Source organism: Siniperca chuatsi, linkage group LG19 (genome assembly GCF_020085105.1).
Source record: "Siniperca chuatsi isolate FFG_IHB_CAS linkage group LG19, ASM2008510v1, whole genome shotgun sequence".
NCBI lineage: Eukaryota > Metazoa > Chordata > Actinopteri > Centrarchiformes > Sinipercidae > Siniperca > Siniperca chuatsi.
Genome location: NC_058060.1, coordinates 14,901,539 through 14,923,006, shown reverse-complemented (window position 1 = coordinate 14,923,006; position 21,468 = coordinate 14,901,539). Strand labels below are relative to the sequence as shown.

At 41.4% G+C, this 21,468-nt stretch overlaps 1 protein-coding gene across 1 annotated transcript in view; it reads left to right on the top strand.

Moving 5' to 3' along the window:
• Window positions 1-21,468, top strand: part of prex2 (phosphatidylinositol-3,4,5-trisphosphate-dependent Rac exchange factor 2) — an 89,255-nt gene that overhangs the window by 13,949 nt on the left and 53,838 nt on the right. The window contains exons 2-13 of the mRNA XM_044176707.1: window positions 1,774-1,845; window positions 2,927-3,049; window positions 4,654-4,758; window positions 7,062-7,163; window positions 8,069-8,230; window positions 11,261-11,394; window positions 12,380-12,483; window positions 14,033-14,182; window positions 15,200-15,341; window positions 20,039-20,139; window positions 21,134-21,237; window positions 21,332-21,381. Coding sequence (XP_044032642.1) covers window positions 1,774-1,845; window positions 2,927-3,049; window positions 4,654-4,758; window positions 7,062-7,163; window positions 8,069-8,230; window positions 11,261-11,394; window positions 12,380-12,483; window positions 14,033-14,182; window positions 15,200-15,341; window positions 20,039-20,139; window positions 21,134-21,237; window positions 21,332-21,381 — 1,349 coding nt within the window. The remainder of the gene's footprint in view (window positions 1-1,773; window positions 1,846-2,926; window positions 3,050-4,653; window positions 4,759-7,061; window positions 7,164-8,068; window positions 8,231-11,260; window positions 11,395-12,379; window positions 12,484-14,032; window positions 14,183-15,199; window positions 15,342-20,038; window positions 20,140-21,133; window positions 21,238-21,331; window positions 21,382-21,468) is intronic.

Here is a 21,468-nt window from a genome sequence, read left to right as displayed (position 1 = left end):
GGAGATTTTACCACTGATTTAGCCAAACCACCTTTCCATCTGTTCACAATTAATCAAGTGAAACTTTTCAATAAGCTTACTGTAATCGCAACCACTCAGTTAGATCTTGGTGTCAAGAAATAATTCTTGGCTTGTCTGCTCATTAAAGTAAGCTGTTTACATGCTTTGTGATTGTATTATGTTAGCTTGCTCAGGTCAGGCTGCCTGCTGTGTGGCTGCACCGGGCGACAGATGGCATTATAGCCCTCGGTGGGGCGGTAAAGGGATGCCCGTGGTTAGGGTCAACTGCAAAGACAGATGTAACTTCGAACTGCACTCACAGTGACTGTATTCATCACATTGCCTTTCAGTGTGGAGCTTAATTATGTTGGTCATGTGTTTACGGAGTTTGTGTCATGCTGTACCATGAAATGAAGTGTTTTTTTGTGTCAGAATGTGTTGTATTGTAGCACTGTCTCTGTGCCTATTATATTGTCTGTCATGGTGCCATGGTTTTGTGTGAGGAGGATTGGTGTGATCAGTGACAGGCCATTGATTAAGTCAGAATTTTAATTTTGACAGCCCTACTGCATTCTGGGAGCTCTGTTTTCTAAATCATGTTATGATAGACACAGTTGGAATTAAACTGTTTGTTAAAGTAACATTTTGTTGCCTCACTTTTCTTTCATTTGGTTAATTTATCTTATCAGTGTTATGAATCTTACCACTGTGTTTCAGCAGACAGCTTTGGCATAATAAAACCCAAGTGCACGCTTTATTCTACTTAGAGATCTCATCGCTGCTTTTATCTTACTGCCTTTTGTGCCATTTGGGGGATAAATAAAGTTAGTTGTGTGACATAGGAAATGAAAACAAATGTCGGAAAGACAAAACCCACATCACACAAGCATGTTTTTGTGATGTTATGCCAAGGACATTTTTATGCTGCTTAACTTGCTCTCATTCAAATTTGACAGGAATATGAACATCGGGGACGTTGTTGTTGCTTCACATCAAGTTTGATGTTGCTAAACTTTACAACTATTGAATGCAATTTGTCATGTGCTTTATATTTTATAAAAGTTTTGATTTTTAAGCCTTGCTTTGGATTTCATCATAGCTTCCCTGACGTGAAGTGCATTACAGACATCAATCAAAATCAGAGTGTGACGCCACCAATTTGTTTTCCACAGAGCTTTCTACTGAAGATAGATTCCTGTCTGCCCAAACTGTATTCCAAGCATTGCACACATAAACATAAAGATTCTTGTCTGGTACCTGTTGATGGATGTCTTCTTCTTTAAAAGCTCTCCCTTAGGCAGAGTTCAGGAAATGACTAATTCCTCCTTAGTCACAAGAATACATTCGAAGCCTTCTTAATTTTCTCACAAAGTGCCCTGAAGCATTAAATGGGTTGTCGGGGGCTTGTGCAGTGAAGCAGCCTGGGAACCATCGTCCTCAGGGACTTAAGAAAGTAAGAGCTCTTCCCATCCATCTCAATTCACACACTGTTGGCCTCTTCAACTCCCATCCCCAGCCACTTAACATCACCTTTGAAATACCATGCGCTGCAATTATGCAGTGCAAAGATTGTGTTTCGTGTATATCAGGTGTCTATTGTGATGGTTACTAATTTGCTCTGGCAGCCAAGTGTTGCAGCTGCACACAAAGCATCAAATCTAGTCTTCTATTTGTCTCGTTAAAGGTACAAGCGATCAGACGCCAAAACGTAATTTAATCCTGGGGCCAGTTCAAAAGTGTTAACTGTTGCTTTCCTTTCCTGCCCTGTTTCAGGTGTTTCTACATCGTCTCAACCAGTACGCAGCCATTAAAATCGACAAGAACATCACAGAGGAAACTGTTAAGGTGAGTATCAATCTGTGAGGTACGAGACTGCATAATTAAGAATTGGAAAAATATTACGGGCAATTGACTTTCACTCAGACACGGCGCACAGACCTTATTTTCTTACAGTAATCTGATCCATGAAAAGACCGGAAATTACACTGGAAAATAAGTACAGGGGGCCCGTTGTTTGGGGTGCTCTTTTAACCTAAAATAGCCAAGTTCTGAATGGAGAAAGAAGTAGTGGGCGATTCAGGAAGCAGCTGTAAATATAATCTATTTATAAATCATTCCGGCTGGAGGATAATAAAGGATGCTCTCTCACAGTGGGAGTGTGTCTGTGAGTGTTTCAGGCAGCTTGCTTACTTTTGAAGGTAAATACACATTCAGTGGATATTTACTGCATATCCTGTGTTTTGGAATATGTCTATCCATGCTATGTTTTGTTTGGGAACATGCTGTACAGAGAGGAGTTTGGATGATGTGGGTCATTATGGGGTTGGGCAGCAGCAGGCTGTGATGTCACCAAGCAGCTGAATGACATCCAGTCCTTTGGAGCAGAAATGCATTCATCAAATTTTACCAGATTTTTTTTTTTTTTGCTGTTTATCACTAAAGATTATTTTTGCCTCGCAACACCCATAAAAGACTTCTCTGGCTTTCGTGCTTTGATTTTATTTCACGAGCTTCTTTCTCCATCCAGAGTCAGCATATTGTTTTGTCCTTTAGTATCACCACAAAAATGACATAAAAGGGGGCAAAATTCAACACCACATGAAGGGGAAAGTTTCTATACAACAGATCTTAAAAATGTGCTCCTTTTTTAGCTTCTCTGCTGAAATATCTCTAATAATGTTTGAAATTCAAATATCAAAGACGTCTCAAGCAAAGATGCTCATTACAAAGAAACCTCATTCTTTGTTCTGTGGCCTCATAAATTCCCCCGCGTAGTGCCGCTGGCCACAAAATAGTGCTGATATAGTATTGATTCGGGCAATCTTAGGAACACCATTAGAGGAAGAAACAGCTGGCAAATATACCAAAAAATAATATACACCCTTAGTTTTATTTGTCAATCCAGTGTCTCCCTTTTCTCTCTCAGGTTTTATTCTCCAACATTGAGGAGATTCTGGCTGTTCACAAAGACTTCCTGTCCATGGTGGAAGAGCTGCTCCAGCCTGACCCTCATGCTCACCATGAAATCGGGGGCTGCTTCTTGCACTTTGTAAGTAACGCATGCTTCTGCACGACCGCCATTATTTAATGCTTTCTCTCTTGCAAGTTGAAAGTCATCTCATCAGCTTTAAGCATTGTGTCACCATCTTGTCCAAGCTCTTATAGCTCAGTCGCATCAATGCAAGCTCTGTTCTCAATAATCCTAAAGAATTTCTCTCCTACTTTAATATCAGAGCTTGAATGCAGTCATGCCTACGAGTGCTGCTGAAAATTATAAGATGCACCACATGTTGTCAATTTATCTCTCTGGATTACCCACGATGAGAGGGTGCACATGTGTGACATGTTTGATAGGGCTCTGATATACTGCTCACCGCTGCCGTATATCACATGTCTTTGATACAGAGCCTTGAGGCACACTGGCATATAATAGGTTTCAATGTCTAATAAATCTTACCATCCTTCTGTTGGGCTTAAGGCGGCTTATCTGCCAGTAGGGCCTTGATGTAGCATTGGGCTGCTGTTGATACAGGTGAAAGAAAGATGATCTAGCAGTACAGATGGTATAGTTAGGTTTATGATGAGATGACCTCATTGAGAAAATGGGATATAATTCACAGCATAACTGAAAACCCATGACTCAGGACCATTATTCAGTCAGTTATCATTTGAGTCCATAGAGATAAGACTTGGACAAATTTTATTTTTCTCTCCCCTCTTTTCTTTCCCTTATTCTGCAGCTTTTTCCAGCAAGTTTCCTTCTCTGTAGTGATTTGTTGATGCTCTAAAAGTTCCAAGAAAGAATTACACAATCTAACTTTACTACAGAAACACAAATAGGTAAGTAAGCCAGCTGGACAGCAGACCACTCAAATCAAAATCTCTCTGTGATTCAGGCCTGCAAATTGGTTCACCCTGGCTAAAGACTCCACTCCTCCCTTTTGGACTACAGTAAAATCAGTCCCCAGGCCCAAAAAAACCCCTCTTTTTGGGGGTTCATAAACTGACTTCCTAGAAAACATGATTCAGGGAGAAGGGCATACTCTGCAGTTAATCATAAAGTTGTGTTGTTGTAAGTGCCCCCGCTTGTTGTTATGACAGTTATGTCTCTCCACATCACCAGCTTTGTCTTCTGAGGCAGATTAGCATAGCTGAAGACCGTGTACTATTTTTGCTGCTCTGTAGTGACTTTGTAGTGAGTGATTTAAAGGCTGTGTGGTCTGGTCCCACTGCTGCCTCTCAAAGACAATGGAATATGAATGTCATGAGAACTGCTTTGGTGGAAAGTCGTCGGTCATATGGCTGCAAGGCAGATGACAGGATATGATTGGAGCCCTCCCCACACACTATATACATTATGTATTTCATGATGGAAAGAAGAGTTTGGAGAAGAATACATACCCACTGTGTATCCTATAATTCATATGTCTGCTCTGTCTGCCGTCTTTTCTCTCATTTTGCTTTATTTCTTTAGTCTGTATTTCTATCTTCTGTATTTCCCTACCTGGCTTAATTTATTTCTTGTCACCCTCCTCTCTTTTTCCCTTTTTTCTGCTTGACTTTGTCGCCCACTTTCTCTTACTTTCTGACTGTAATTTGTACCTTGTACTCCTCATGCATCCTTCTCACCTTGTCTTTCTCTGGGTCTTGCAGAGGAGCCGTTTCCAGATTTATGATGAATACTGCGGGAATCATGAGAAGGCCCAGAGGCTGCTGCTGGAGCTCAATAAGATCAGGAGTGTCCGGACATGTTTACTGGTGAGAGGGGGCTGTAAATGTGCACATAATGTCCAATTTGGAACATACATACAGCCAAGTAAAGTCTCACAATATTAGTACTCATGTCCAACTCAGAGTAACTATTTTCAATCCATGCTAACACTCATGAGTGCATACAAATTTACATGTGCGACATTGGCAGTGGTCACTCTAAGTGGTGGACGAATTGCTTTGTTTCTTTGTTTCTAAATTGACAATTTTAGCATAAATCCATTGGATTTTAACTATTATAACATTATCAGTAGTTGTGTGAGGATATTTTTTTAGCATATGTCTCCTTCTATATCGAAATTGTTAAACATCCATATGAATTTGGGTCATGAGTGATCAAAACTGGACTGCTTGCATATGAAAACACACCTCCACACTCTCTAAGACATACAAACACAGTCACCCACACATGGCAGCTGGACAGTGTAAAACCCTGTACTTTATGTTCCAGCGTGTCTGACAGCTGATGTGACTCTGCCCCTTGTGTGGGTGGACTCCCTTTTCCTGTCCTGACACTCTGAGACACTTTCACGTCCACAGGGGAGCATCATGTTGCTAGAACAAAAGATGACTACATCCCCACTGCTGGCTTGCTAAACTGTGTGTGTTTTTGTGTGTGAGTTCATGTGTGTGCACTTTAAGAGGTCAAAATGTTGGCCCTTTTTCTTTTCCATTGCCTCTCACAGCTCCCCACTTGATGCTGTTTGCAGTCATATTTTTCTCTTTTTACTCATAGGCTTTGACAGTTTGTAATGCTAGTCCTTCTCGCTCCTTACTCCTTTGCCTCAGAGCGACACACACACACACACACACACTGACACCCTTTATGTTTTAGGACTTCCATAAAAACAGAGCACTTTGAAATCGAGATCTACAGCAGAGTTACACACCCAGAAGAACCAGAGTATGACCACAGACTTACTTGTATTGATTGGCCGGTTCTTTGGTGACGCATATGACCTTTTCTTAAAACTGTAATTGATGAAGTGAGAGATGAAACACACACATGCACATACTATGCACACCATCAGGGGAGAATGGCTATATGAGCTCTGTGTCTGATTTACTGTCCATGTGTGCCTTTAATCTAGGACGCCAGAGGAGACAAAATATATTAATTGACTTTGATTTAATAGGGTCTTTATAGCCTTGACCTTTCTGTGACCTAGCCTTCCATCAGGGCTATATGGGTCTCGTGTTACCCTCCAACCTACACTTAGCTACGGGCTAATGTACCTCAGGTCAGCTCCCCGGCTTTGCAGTGACCAGGGTTGGAAGATCCGCTAACCTCCATTAAACCTTTGGCCTACTGGCTGCTACAAAGCCTGGTTTATTGTTTACACTGTAATTCAGCACCTCTTCAAAATTTTAGGTGAGAGGGAGGTGGGAATGAATATTAGCAGTTGACCTCATAACCTGTAACCTACCACATGTACCACATGTAGGTAAGGGTCACATTGATCAACTGAAGGCAAAGTTTATCGCTTTGTTTATGCTAAATCTAAATTTAGGGATGGCTATGTTGGTCTGTCAGCCAGATGGTCCACCACTTTGTTCCAGACTGAAATATTTCAACAACTATCGGATGGAGTATCATGAAATTTTGTACAAACATTAATAGTCCCCAGAGGATGAATCCTACTGACTTTTGGTGATCCCCCCCGGCCGTTCCTGTAGTGCCACTGGCAGGTCAAATTTTCAATTTGTCCAATAGTTTGGTTTATGACCAAATACCTGCAAGACCAGTGACATTCCCATCAGCCTCAGTTGTACTTTGTGCTAATTAGAAAAATAGCAATGCTAACATGCTAAACTGATGAAAACACTGATGTTTAAACTGTACAGAAGTGACAACCACTACCACACACATTACCACTTGATGCCTGAATGTTCAGAAAAATGAAGACTATTTCTTTTTCTTATTTCTAGCTAATTTTTCACATCTTTGCTCACCCCACAGTAGATATGATATCATAAAATCTCACAAGTGACTTAACTGTGACCTTTCTGCTTACACCATCCTCACACAAAAATACTAGGAAATAGCTGATACTACTGATAAACCCTCCTGATATATGTCTGTGTATGTCTATGGTATAAGACCTTTATTCTCTAACACTGCTCTCTGGCAAATTATTACATTTACTTCATCATAACTGCTAAAATCAAAAACAAATGTTGGACCTCAAATTTGATCTATGTAATAGTTTGGTTTTCTTTACAATGAGCATTACAGCCAGCTAGCGTTAGCCTTGTTAAACCTCCTCTCTTCTTCTTCTCCTCTCCTCCAGAACTGCATGTTGCTGGGAGGCAGAAAAAACACAGAGGTCCCACTGGAGGGTTACCTGGTAGCTCCTATTCAGAGGATCTGCAAGTACCCATTGCTGCTCAGAGTGAGTCTGGTCTTGTGCATGCTAACCATGTATTATGGAGATGCCACACCCTTGTGCCACCTCTATTAGGGCACCTTCTACACCTCTTTTCATCCACCACCTAGTCATTAGTTAGGGCTGTCCCGTCCTATTCACATCAACCTCTCCCTCGCTAATGAAACACTGGTCTCATATTCTGACACATCTCTGCTTTAGTTCCCCAGCACAACCACATCGCAGCAATAACATAAGACCTATCATCACCTCCCCTGTCCAGCTGCTCATTCAGACGCTTTGACTGGGCTCATTCATACCTGCACTCTCAGTTGTTTTGAAATTTCCGTTTCCCAACGTGAGCGAAATGAAATACACTTTCAAAAGCTTGTTTGAGTTGGTGATCTGAGCTGTCCCATCTCTTCGTCTTGTTATGATCTATTAATTCACCCAGGCGTTCTCTAAACAGCCACCAGCATGGGCACAGAGAAGTAATAATAATAAGGGGGTAATCTGACGCTCTGCCATTTGAAGTCTCCCAGCTGCCAGGGCCTCCTCCTCTGACACAGATAGCCATCACTGGCTGCAGATATATCCAGAACAGCGTAAATCAGCCCTATAGTAGCTGACATGCTAAAACACAGTGTTTAGACTATAGACGCAGAGATTGCCATCGCTTTTGCTAGACTGTAGCATGCAGTAGCAGGGGTTTTAACCTCTAAACTCAGGAACCACTGGTAGGTAAGCAAATATGGAGTGGAATATATTTTTCTATCATGCTTTTCATGTTGTGAAAATTATGATTCAGAGCCAGATTTGCCAGAATTTTGATTTGATATCTTACAAAAATAGTTAGGTGCAATGTGAATGTGACTAGTAACTGTCTTTTCTTTTTTTTTGTGGATGACTTTGTGTGGTCTTTGCATATGCAGGAGCTGCTGAAAAGGACCCCTAAGAAGCACAACGACTACGCCCTCGTGCAGGAGTCTCTGCAGATGATGAAGGCTGTGTGTTCTAGCATCAACGAAGCCAAGAGACAGATGGAGAAGTTGGAGATTTTGGAGGAATGGCAGTCCCATATTGAGGGCTGGGAGGTGGGCCTCAACTAAACTGTGTACACTGTGTTCAATGATTTAATTTCATCCAAATAAGTTCAACTTAAATGGCTGCATTGGCTTCTTGCTGTGTTGTCAGAGTTGGCTTATAGGTTTTTTGTCGCCTTTTATCACACAGCTGAGCTTTCCCCCACCAAATCTCAAAGTCATGACTTATTTAAAGCCACTTAGCCCTATGCCAGCAATTCAACAAGAATTCCAAGTGGCGTGGCTTTTGTAGCCTTTTAATCTTTCTTGTTCTCTCTGGGAACAATGACTTATATTCACAATGGCTAAATTCTTTCTGCCTGGATGAGCCTGCTGCTGGTTGTTAAAGCCGTCATGCTTTAGTGTGACCGATTCAATAATCATCAGGTAGGCCGCACTTCTTGGTCTGGAGGGTTGCCTTTAGATTAGTTTTCTTCCTGAGTTCGGTAATGCCTTAATTAGGGTTCAGTAGGCCTAGTGGTGGTTGGAAAGAGAAAACAGTGGTGGTAATTGTAAGGCAAGAGACTGGGATACTTATGTAATTGACCTGGCTTCATGCAAAGAGGGCCCTAAAGGCTTCCTGGACACATGCAGACAAAGAGACATTGCCCGTGTTGATACAGCGTCTGACTAAGGTGTAGGCAGTAACAGACTGTCAGATATGAGTAAGACAAGACACGGTAGAGCATGATTAGACTTCCTTGCATGTGACCGAGATGTTCAAGTTTCTGTGACTGTGTTGTTTTGGCATCACTGACAACATTAGAGTGTTGTTATAGTGTTAGCAGGGCATTTAGAAAGGCTTTTAGTAAGTTTGTTTTGCTTCATAGTAAAATATACTGCAGAGACATAAATAGTTGGGTACAAAAAAACCCAAAAAACATCTTGAACCCATTAATATATAAAATAAGGCTTTTAATGGATTTAGACAGATAATTAGGAGTATATATAAAGTTCTGTTGTACACTTATTAAATAGGAGAGATAATCTCAATATTAGCTCACAAAATAAACACTACAGGATTTAGGATTTCACACACACACACACACACACACACACACACACACACAGAGTTCAAAATCTAAGAATAGTGTGATTTGAATGAGGCTTAGTGTTGGGTGGGGTGACATATCTTGTACTCGACATGGTCCTGGCTGTAGCTACTATGCGGTTTCCCCTCAGCACTTTTATTAATTGTAAACATTAGCTCATTCTGGAGCAGGACCCTCTGACTGCTGCACGCCAGGCTCTGCAGCTCTAAATGACATGGATCTAAGAAGTGAGGAGAAAAATAGAAAGAAAAGGAAAAAAGGAGAGAGAGCTGAGTGATGGTTGCATCTTGCATTTCTGTGTGGGTGTTGGAGGAATGATGGAGGGATGAGGAGTGATTGTGAGAGCTGCTGTTTTTCCTTTTCTGCTCCTCCGCCTAGGCTGATTGCTTGTTAGCACTGACCTGCTCCACAGCTGGCCGCCCTCAGGGCATCCTGGCAGGTTCACCTTGCGTGGGAGAGACAGGGCGAGGGCCCGCCGTGGTCACCATGGTGACGACTGCCAGCATTTGTCACGGCGGTGATTGCCAGTTGGGTAGTGTTGCAAGTGTCTGTGTTTTGTCACTCTGTACCATAAACATATGTTAATTTTAGAGGAGTGGGTAGTAGTTTCCAGTTGTGTTTGAGTTCACATTCTGTTCTTATGTTTAAGTTTAATTAGTATTCTTAAAATCTACTGGAGTTGTGGAGTTTGCTATACTTGGCTTCTTTAGTTTAAATAATTTCAGTCAAATTCTCTCATCTCTTCAGCTAATTGACAAATACAACTTAGAAATTCAACACAAACTTTTCTACTATACTTTTTCCTAAATTAATGGTATATCCTGCTTTGTCTTTCCTAATTTTCTATCCTTATCTGCAGTTGTTATGTCTGGCAGTTGTCTGACTATAAAAATAGAGGGTTGAAATTTAGATGAAACAGATGACTGAGGGTTTAAAGCGTTTAAAGCCTAAATTTTAGACTGAATACACCCTCTGTGGAGCATTGGCTTGGAACAAGACCGATGTGAAGAGTGATAGAAAAATGCTGCAGAGAAAAAGGCTGCACCAAAAGAAATAAATGGGCAGGGGGTTCTGTTGAAAGTGCATGAAACACAAAGGGGAAGTGTCGGAAATGCAGCTCTATAGTCTGGAGCAGTGTGATGTTGCTATTGGCCCCTTCAAGTGACCAAGACAAGTTGGCCTTTCCATGTCTGGTGTGCACACATTCACTGGCTGCAAATTAGTTTAACATCTGGTCATGGGCTGGGGAGTTAAAAGGCCCTGAAAGAGCGGGAGACTAAAAAAAAATGTGGAGGAAGGAATGAAAGAGAGAGAGAGCAATAGACTGGGGAATCAAGGGGAGGGGAAGAGAGTGAGAGATGATCGGCGGAAGGGAAGGGAGGAGAAGGAGGATAAAAAGGGCAAGGAGAGAAAGAAGGAAAAAGCGGGATAGGTTTTGGCCCGCTGATGTCTCCAGCAGGAGGAAATGCTTAGCACATTTTCCGGCTCTCTGCGCATTAGAGTTATTTTTAGCTCGGAGGGGCCGATCAAACATGGTATATAAATTCCCAGAGCAGGCAAGGTAAGGAAAAAGACAGCACACTTTATCACTTGCAGCAGGAACCCCAACCAATATGGTGACCAGGCGCGACAATGCAACACGTAGTTTGCCTGGACGGGATGTTATTCTATAGAAGCTATTAACATTCTGTATTTTAAAGTCCCACAGCAATCTGCTCTGAGGAAGCAGGGAGTGTTTTTACAGACCCCTGAGAGAAGGAACAGGAAAGGCTGGGCTTTGTAATCCCTCCTCCTGTTCAGAACCTGTGTGTGAACATTGATTGGTATAGAAATAATTTGAAGAAACTTTCTGTTATATAGACACTTTCTCTTTGCTAGTTAGAATAATTTCTTTCCCGCATTCCCCTGTGTGTCAATCTATGTCCAAGCATCTGTTTCACTCTTTATTTTTTCTGTCTGTTTGAACTTTTGTCTACATGTCCGTTTGCAGGGCTCGAATATCACAGATACATGCACGGAGATGCTCATGCACGGCGTCCTCCTGAAGATTTCAGCTGGAAACATACAAGAGAGGATTTTCTTCCTGTTTGACAAGCTTCTGGTCTATTGCAAGAAGAAAAACAGGTGTCTTGACCCTCTTATATTCATTACTTTACAGACAAAATCCACAAAGCAGAAGATGAATATAAATTCTCATTACAGTGTGTGTTTTCTAAGAGACAGAATAAAAAATATTGTTTATGCTAATTTTAAATTTCCCTCTGTCTCTGTACTTCTACAGAACATTTAGAGCATGGACTTTATAAATAATTCACTGTGCCAGTTCCTTTACTTTTTTAAAGAAAAGGGAGCAGTGCACTGTGGGAAGCATTTTAGTTTTTTGTGAGGGAGTTGAAAGAAAAGTTCTGCAGTAGAGGAGACACGTGAGAAAAGGATTTGGGAGGTTTTTAAGGTGACGTGATTAGTCTAGGTGGAGATATTAATCAACATTGTGGACTCTATGTTCTATTCTAGTAGATTTATCTTTCCGGTAGTTTCTGAGGAAATATACCAAATAATATGACATGTATTATGATCAGTGCAAGTTGAGTCAGGAAGCTCTTGCTGATTGCCGACCATTGTTGTGCTTCTGCAGGCAGAACACCTGATGAATAGTCTGCTCTGCATAAACTAGCTTTGATTTCGCCAGATATGTGCTGCTCACACTGAGCAACTGATGCAGCTGCTAACAATGCTGCTACCTCCATTGTACGTGTTTCTAGCAGCTTTTGTTTACCCACCACCAACCAAGCTGCCACCTGCTTCAATTTGCTTTTACTGTTCGTGCGGTATAGAGCATAGTGTCTGCAGGTAGCACATCCATTCACTGATTTAAGAAAGAAAAAGGAAGAAAGAAAGTCAAATGTGTTGATCTAACCTTAAATTCAACTTGCCTAAATTAGATACTCCTCACATAATTTGGTTAGTACATATGAACAAACATCAGATGACTATAATTAGTCTCTTATGAAATCCTAAATGAACTGTGAGTGAGACTATTTACACAGTAATAACATGAAATGATTAAACTGTATTGCCTAATTGTCGTGGTTGCTTCACTCTATCCAAGGCGTTTAAAAAACAGCAAGATGACTACAGAGGGGCCTCGCTACCTGTTCAGAGGGAGAATCAACACTGAGGTGATGGAGGTGGAAAATGTGGATGATGGCACGGGTGAGTGGTCCTGTAAAAATAAATGTTTATGCAGTTAGATTCTATTTTTGTGCTCGCTCGCTCTCGGATCCTCATTTTTTTTATTTCAGCACTCCTGGCAACAGGGGTTTAAAAATCTGCCATAATAACCCACACAGGAACGTTGACAACATAGTCCTTGGCTTGAGCTGGTGCACAACTGTGTGATTTTATACTTGGATCGCCGATGGAAAAATAAGATTTACCTATAAACGTTTTTTTAGACATCTATAGTTACATATCCTTGTGGCTGTGCTGCTGCTGTTACTTGGTGAACTCGAGCGCTTGTGTCTCTTGGCCTCACATAGCCACTGATTATCATTTATATTTGTAGAAGCCATCATTTCCTCTCCAGCAGACCTAGATGGGCAGTAATATTGGGTGTTTTTGGTGAGAGATGGATGGGTTTGGGTCTGAAGAGGGAGAGGGAGGATAAACACGTGAGGCAGGCGGCGGTGGAGTAACTCTTGGGTGTTCTGCACCACAAGCAGGAGATCTCAATCTGAAATCCAGGGCGACTGGAGTATTTTAGCTTAGATTCCTACGTAATGAAAGTGCCACAACTTTTTCCCAGACACACACTTGCTGCCTGAGGTTGAAAAACGCCCTCGAGCCATACCATATAAAGGACACCACACTGTAGATGCTTTTAGACATGATTGTAATTGATGATTGTAATGGTTTGCTTTTTGTTACACCCTCAGAGGGAGAAAATCAGAGGTCAGATAGAGAGGCATTTGAAATGTTCCCTAAGAGATGGAAATAATGACAGCGATTTAACTCTATCATTAACGGTCAAGAGTTAATTTCCATTTGCTTTTTTTTATTTTTTATTTTTTATTTTTACATTCTTAACTTATATAATTGAGCGTAGGTGGTGAATCACAAGTAGCCATCAGCTCTGTCGGAGTATTCTGAAGACTCAGTAGTAAATAATGCTGATGGATGGCTCTTCGTCTGCATGTGTGTCCCCTCATTTATCTCATTAAAGGACAAGAGCGATAATCAATGAAGCACTCAATAGAGAGGCTATGAGGGCCGGCACAAGAGCTGGGAAAAATGAGTCTAGAGTGAATGTTTGCACTAAGATGGAGTACGTTATTCTCTAGTTTTATAATGGATGATCTTTTTGGAAAGTAGACCACACACTACTGTATAAGAAAGCCTTAATTCATCAGATAATGTGTTGTCTGTTCTTGTCTATTTCGTGTAGTGTTACTATCATAACGTTATTTTGCTTTGTTTTCTCTGAAGCAAATCATTGGAGTTGTGCCTCATGTTATTGCTGTGTTTTATGCGGTAACCCTGGTTTACTGTGAACCCGACTTCCCAACAACTCTGTTTACAGTGTCATGATCAGTGTGACCACTAATTGATGGCCCTCCCTTTCAAACATGAAAAACTACTCTGAGCCTAAATGAGTCAAAAAAGTGGAATTGCGTTGTTCCACCCCTCAGAGATTGTTGGAGAGGACTTAAAAAAAAATAGGGAAGTCAAACTCGTGTTTGTGCTCTCCTCCTCTGCCTTACAGCTGACTACCACAGCAGCGGGAACATAGTAAACAACGGCTGGAAGATCCACAACACTGCCAAGAACAAGTGGTTCGTCTGCATGGCCAAGACCCCGGAGGAGAAGCAGGAGTGGCTGGAGGCCATCATGAAAGAGAGGGAGCGGAGGAAAAGTAAGAAGGCGCTTTAGTGTATCAGTATCAGGGTGGGGGTCAGTTCACTTAATGAATGTAATGCAGTCAGTTAGGGAAACTTCCCTTTTATTTTTTTCTTCTCAACATTTGTCTTGAATCAAATAACTGAGAATATATGCTGTGTTTGGGAAAATCAGTACAGAAGAATTTAACCTGAATAATTGAAAAAGTGGTGCACGGTGGCAGAGCGGCTACAGCTCCTGCCTCCCAATAAGGAGATCGTGGGTTCGTGGGTTCGATTCCCGGACCGGACCAACATCACACAATCTCTCTGGGTGGAGTCTGCATGTCCTCCCTGTGTTACCGTGGGTTCTCTCCGGGTTCTCCGGCTTCCTCCCACCGTCCAAAGACATGCATGTGTAGGTTAATTGATAACTCTAAATTGCCCGTATTGAATGAATGTGTGAGTGAATGGTTGTCTGTCCTTGTCTGTGTCTGTGTTCGCCCTGCGACGAGTTGGCCACTGTCCAGGGTGTGCCCTGCCTAAGGCCCGAAGTCACTGGGATAGGCTCCAGTCACCCGCGACCCCCTAACGGGGACCAAGCGGTAGAAAATGGATGGATGGATGGATGGATGGAATTGAAAAAGTGAGCCCTGATTAATTGTGGGATCTGCATCTAAGAGTGAAAGAAAAAGTGAGCAATGCATATTAATATTGTGTTTGTCTTTTGCTAGCAGATTTAAGGCTGTTAAAACAGCCAACATGCAACATGCAGGTTTTCACTCCTACATGGAAAACACGTAGTGAAAACAGCATATTTTCTGTTTCTATTTTACCCATTTTGAGATTGTGTACAAGATAAACTCTTAATAGTGTGAGTCAGTAACCCTGCTTAAGACTATAAGCAGACACTGAAAGGCACTGCTAATAATCTTGTGAAATTAGGAGACATTAACCTTCTCCAGCTAGTAATTGATGTCACATCTTGTCTAGGAGCTGAGTGCAAAGATTATTGACAGGCTTTTTGCACCCTCCCTCCCTCCTCTGCTGCATAGGTCTAAGGCTCGGCATGGAGCAGGATACGTGGGTGATGGTGTCAGAGAAGGGAGAGAAGCTCTACCACCTCATGACCAAGGGTAACCTCATTAAGGACCGGAAGCGCAAGCTCACCACCTTTCCCAAGTGCTTCCTGGGAAGGTAAGATTCTCGCCGCTAATCTCGACACTTGGTTTGTCCAGTGAGGAAGCTGCGAGTGTGTTCAGTCCTTGTGGTTTCCTCTGTGTCACATCAGTGTGTGAGCTTTGTAACTGTGAGGGAGTAAGTGAGTGTCAGTGGATGACTGTGTCCTGAGCTTCTGAGATAAAACCAGAATGAATATTTAGTATTTAATTCTGTGTAGTCTCAGATGTATAGGTCTTTATATTTGATGTAAAGTAGATAGAGAGGCCTTGTACAGTGTTAAATGAGTAATATTAGCACCTACAGTATATGGTAATATCTTCAGAGCACATTACACAGAACATTTTTGTAATATAGATCTCCATCCCAGCTTTCATTTTTAAAATTGGCAAAGATTTCTAAAGGCAGCAGCTGGAAAGAAGAAAGCGTTGGCGCTTTTGTTCAGGAGATTGTGTGTTATGTATATCTGTAGTCTCAGTCATGGGAAAATCACATCCAGCCAGATTTAGTCCATGAATCTTATTTAAGGATTATTGGTGTGGTGTCTGGGGACAGATCGGCCATTGAATGCCAGTCGTAAATCACAGGGAGATATCCCGGTGCGTCTCAGCTGACTGCCTGCTTTCTCCTTCGCCCATGTTAGATTACAATAAGCTCTCTGCTGAGGAATCCATGAGGTAACTGCAGTGGAGGGCCCATTATGCCAGGGGGCAGCTGTGTGTGTGCGTGCGTGCGCACTTGTAACATGTTCATCGTTTCTTCGTGTCCTTGAATTAGCACAGCTATGCCAGTGCACTTTCCATGTTTACTTTTAATGAGTCTAAACATGCCAATCTATCCTCCATTTGGTGACAGGTGAGAATATTTACTGTGAAGGGTGCTTTGTTCAAAATCCTGTCCTTGAGCTATTTTAAGCATGCATGAGTTGATGTCCCCATTTCAGTATTTCCCTTTCATCATATAAAATGTAGATGTCTTGCTGTCATATCAGTTTGCCAGGTTTTCATGCAAGTGAATAAGTAAAAAGGTTAGTTTGAACTCAGTTTGCTCAAGGTTTAATCTTGTCCAGGGAAACACTTCTTAAACATTCTTTAAATTTAGAATCTTAAATTCTAGATCTCCTGCAATCTACTTCAAAATCCAATATTTAGGGGCAACAGACTGTAACTCCAATCATTGATGTACGTGAGAACCAGAACCATGTGACCCTCAATCTACCTGGTGTGATAAAATGTTCTTTTCATTGAGCCTTAAAGCTTTTTACAGGAACTCTTGATGGAATATTGCACCTCTTGCTATCCTAAACTGAGAAAGCACAAAAACCTGTAACCTCAATTCTTATTTCCATTTCTTGCATTCCACACAAATTACTCTTCTGCATTAATGTGCTTCCCACATTGTAGGCCTATGTGGGAAGCACACATTGTGAGACTGAGAAGGTGACAATGCTGGATCAGGATGATAACATCTACAAACATCTGGCTGCAGCCAAAGAGCTCTCCATGTTTGAAAATGAAAATCGTATGTGACGGCCAAAAGTCTTTTTATAGAGTGATGACACTATGCAATTTAAAAAGGGTTGGAAATGACATAAAATATTTTCACAAGACAGTATCCGTTGGATGTTATTTAAACTGTGCTCGTATCTTGAAATCCCATAACAAATTTCCCTTGTAAACGCTTCACTGCATTTCAGAATTACCCATGTTTTCCATTTGTTTTACATTTTTACAGAGATGTTTTGACTGGTAATAATCGCACTGAAAATCACTTGAGCTTAAACAGGCATTTCAAAATCCCTGTTATTTTTAAAAGCATGGAGAGAAAAAATCAACAACCAAAACGTCCAATTGGACATAGTTGTGGCCATGTTACATTGCATGGTGGTTTGGAATGAGGAGTGACTTTCTCCTTTGGTCCACGCAGACAACACCAGATCCCTCGCGGTCTGGAGGAGGAATGGATCTGTCAGCTAAAAAGATTAAAAGGATCAAATTGGTCATATGTGGGCACCTCGTTGAGTATGAAGAGATCATATGGTGAGAAAGCAGCTCAGGGAAGCTCCCTTTTCAATCTTATCCTTCTATATACAACTTGACCAACACCTGGATGACCACTTGTGGGTGAAAAGACATCTCTAGCCCCTCTGTACTTCCCCTGTCTGAGATGACTTTGGAGATGATTACATGTAGGCGTAATTGGGGAATTGGAACCAGCATGGTATGTCTCTGATGAAAGCCACATTGCCTATGGCTTCAACTCAGCCCACTCCCTCCATTGTGAAATGCTTTGCCTTGATTCTCTTTCCACGGCTCCTCTTTCTCTCTTTTTTTTTTTTTAAGGCCAAAGGCTATTTTTGGGTCTGGAACTCCTCCCCTTTAAGTGAAACAATTGTATTTGTGGTTTGGTTCCTGTGACAGGGTAATTCATCAAAGAAAATGTGTGTGACAACCACCTAGCTTGCAGTTATCATCCAATTTTAAACTTGGAATAAACAGAAAAACAAAAGAGATTCAATGTGTTAGTCTTTTCTACATATGACAGACAATAGTGTCTGCTTGTTGTGATAGATATTGATGAAAAGCCCTTTAAGAGCTCAATGAAAAGGTTAGACTTGTCTTTGTCAGCCTCTGCTCTTTCTTTTTCGCATTACTTGGAATAGCATACACAAATGATAAGTTTAAGCAGAAGCTGAATAGAAAGACTGCTGCTTTTGCTACATGTAGACAGCATTTAGTACATAGAGCAGAAGGAGCAGGAGATATATTCATACATCTGTTAATATACTGTACTGATATTGTACAAAAGTATATACTGTCTGGGATTTGATTATCGTAAACTAGCGATGTAGAGAAACTTAAAGTAATAGTTTGACATTTTGGGAAATACACTTATTTGCTTTTTTCGCAAAGAGTTAGATGAGAAGATTGATACCACTTTCATGTCTGTCCTCTAAATATTAAGTTACAGCCAACAGCTGGTTAGCTTAACTTAGCATAAAGACTGGAAACAGGAGGAAACAGCTAGCCTGGCTCTATTCCCGTTAAAAAACACTGAAGTGTAAAAATGACAATTGCTGTTTTCCAGTAATTTTCCAGTCTTTATGCTAAGCTAAGCTAACCGGCTACTGGCTGTAGCAGACAGATACAGTATGTGAGTGGTATCGATCTTCTCATCTTACTGTTGGCAGGAAAGCGAATAAGGTCATCTACTAAAATGTTGAACTATCACGTTAAATGTCCTTTTCCTGGCCTTAAAGCCCTTGAGATCTTGGTTTCAAATCCAAAGTATTTCTCTATAACATGAAATATTCATGACAAAATTTAAGCTAGTTAAAGTTTGGTTCGTAAGTACTATTTATTAAGAGTTTAACAGTCAAAAACAGCTAATTTGCTTCATCAGGACTGTCATCACATAATGATTCAAATATTGCTAAACTTTTCAAGCCAATGAGAGTAGCACAAACAAAAAACACATGAATATAGAAATTGCTCCTGTGAAATAACCAACTATATAACTTTGGCAAAATAGTTCATGATCATGAAGGACCCCATTGCTCATAGTATGAAGTTCACTGAGAGACCAAACACCAATAGTCATACTCGTTATGTACAGTGATTTGGTCAGTTTGGTCCCGTTCCACGTGTAGATTTACATTGCATGAAAGTGTTTATTGTGACCCTAATCTGCTCGAGGCCATGGGAACTGCATAGTCCAAACTTTCAGGGTGTTTTTCCTTTCATGGTTAAGGTACAGAAGCTGACAAATTGACATTGTTACAGACTTGTGTTTTCCCCCTGTGGTCTGTTGCGGAGAAAAAAGACGCCATGGATGAGTGGTTAAAGAGTGTGAGATGTTGGATGGACAAAGGAGGAAGAGGTGGAGGTGGGGTGTTTGGTCAGTTGTTTCTCTGAAAACGATTGTGATTTGTTCCTGTTGGCTCAACACCCAGCCACCTCCGTCATGGCCTGGAAGTGAATTCCACAGAATTCCAGTGGTGGTACTGGCCGTGTTTGTTTGGCTTTTATGGGGAGACAGGACATCAAGGATGTAATCAGATAGGCCACTGCTACTCTGCCTACCGTCTCTCTCCTTGTTTATTTGTCCTCTTACTCTCTCTCTCTCTCTTACTCTCTCTCTCTGAGTCACTAAATTATGGAAAATTATCCCATTTAGCCCATTTGGGCCATCAGAAGATTGGACGCTGCGTTTGTTGTTTTGGCGGTTGGTTTGTTTCCTCTTTCCAGCTGTAAATGATGCGGAGCAAAAGATATCTTTAATTTTCCATCATGAACTTCCCATGATCCAATTTAATCCTTCAGATTTGATAGTGTTACATCATATGCCAAAAATAAATACAGTTAAGCTAGACAAAACACACAAACTAAAACCTGCTGGTTGTTTTAACAAACAAATGTGGCCCCCAACAGTAAATAAATCACTCCTCTTTGCCAAGATTGTGTTTGTTGCCATAGTCACATCAATTTAGAGTAAATGTTGTTCGTAGCAAGTTGTAAAGGCTCTCTGAAATGATGGCAAAGGCCACGACTTTTTTCCTATTTACAAGTAAATTCAAAGCCCTCTCCACTGATCACACACTTTTCTCCTTTATGGAGTGATGGGATTTCCCATGGGGATTTTGTGTATATTTGTTGTGTTATCCCTGAGTGAGTGTGTGTGTTATTATGCCAGTGTTGTCTTTTGTGTGTCCCCAGTGAGTTTGTGTCTTGGCTGATGGAAATCGGTGAGACAGGCAACCCAGAGGAAGGGGTTCACCTGGGTCAAGCTCTGCTGGAGAATGGCATCATCCACCATGGTTAGTTCTCACAATTTTCTCCTTTCTCTTCTCCCACTCAGAACTGCTTTATCATCCTTTGCTGTTCCATATCTAAAACCAAGTCTACCACAGTCAAATCTACTTTGTGCTGCACGACGTAGAGCATGCAAATGCCTGCCATTGCCTGACTTAACCTCTAGCCATGTCCAATGAATGCTTCTCATTCAACAAGCAGAGTTTCACAATACTTTCACTCCCTGGCTTAAGCCTACAACGTAGATGCAGCTGTCTTGTTTATGTCTTAGCAGGTGTCCAAATTAAACACTCCCTTGACACAATGTTTAGGTCAGGGATTATAATCATTAATCTCTTCTTGCCGTAATGTTTGTGTCATATTTGCTCAATGGCTCTTCTGTGGCTTTAGGTAACAAGTGTATTTAACGCAAGAGGCTTAAGCTGGGTAATTCTTTGCATTCACACTAAATGGTGCATACTGTTTTACATGTGTTTTTTTCCTCAAAAGAAAAGGGCTCCAAGCCAAGTTGTATCTTAAATCACTCTGGGTTGCTTTATTGCTTCCTCACAGAGAAATGAGATTGGGCTGTAAAGTTGTTCCTGACAGAGTGGAATAACACCGAGCCTCTATGTGTTCTCTCACAGTGCAGTTAGAAGTCCCCATGTGAAAAACGATAGAATATCTTTTCATTAAAACCTTTAATGGAACCGGCACGGCTGCAGCCCAGAATACAGAGCCAACTGTTATTACTGTAAGGAGGGTCCCCTAAAGTAAGAGGAGCAGGGCGCTCTGAGCAGCTATGTTATCTGTGAACACTCTGCATGAGGTTTGAGTCTTCCTCTTGCCTGGAAAGCTTGTTTCACCACGCAGCCCTGCTTGGCAGCCATCTTATACTTTCAAATTTGAAGCAAGATAATTAATGCTCCCTTAGGGTTTTTAACTTTTTCACTTGTTTCTTCTTTCATTCTGGCACATCTCCTTTCAGAAACCTCCTTATGTTTTGAATTGCATTTTTAGTCACAGATAAACACCAGTTCAAACCTGAGCCTGTACTGTACCGCTTTCGCTACGACGATGGCACCTACCACCCCAGAAGTGACATGCATGATGTCATATCTAAGGTAACAGCACAACAGTAGAGCCTAATATAATATAAATCACATTTTACACCCCTGTCACTGACATAATCAAAATCTTCTCCCTTGTTTGTCTCAGGGTGTTCGGCTCTTCTGCCGTCTTCACAGCCTCTTCACTCCTGTCATCAGGTAGGCGCCCCCCCCCCACCCCCACCCCACCACCACCACTCCATTGCAACCCAGCCAGGTGGGGCTCAAGTAACTTAGCATCTGGCT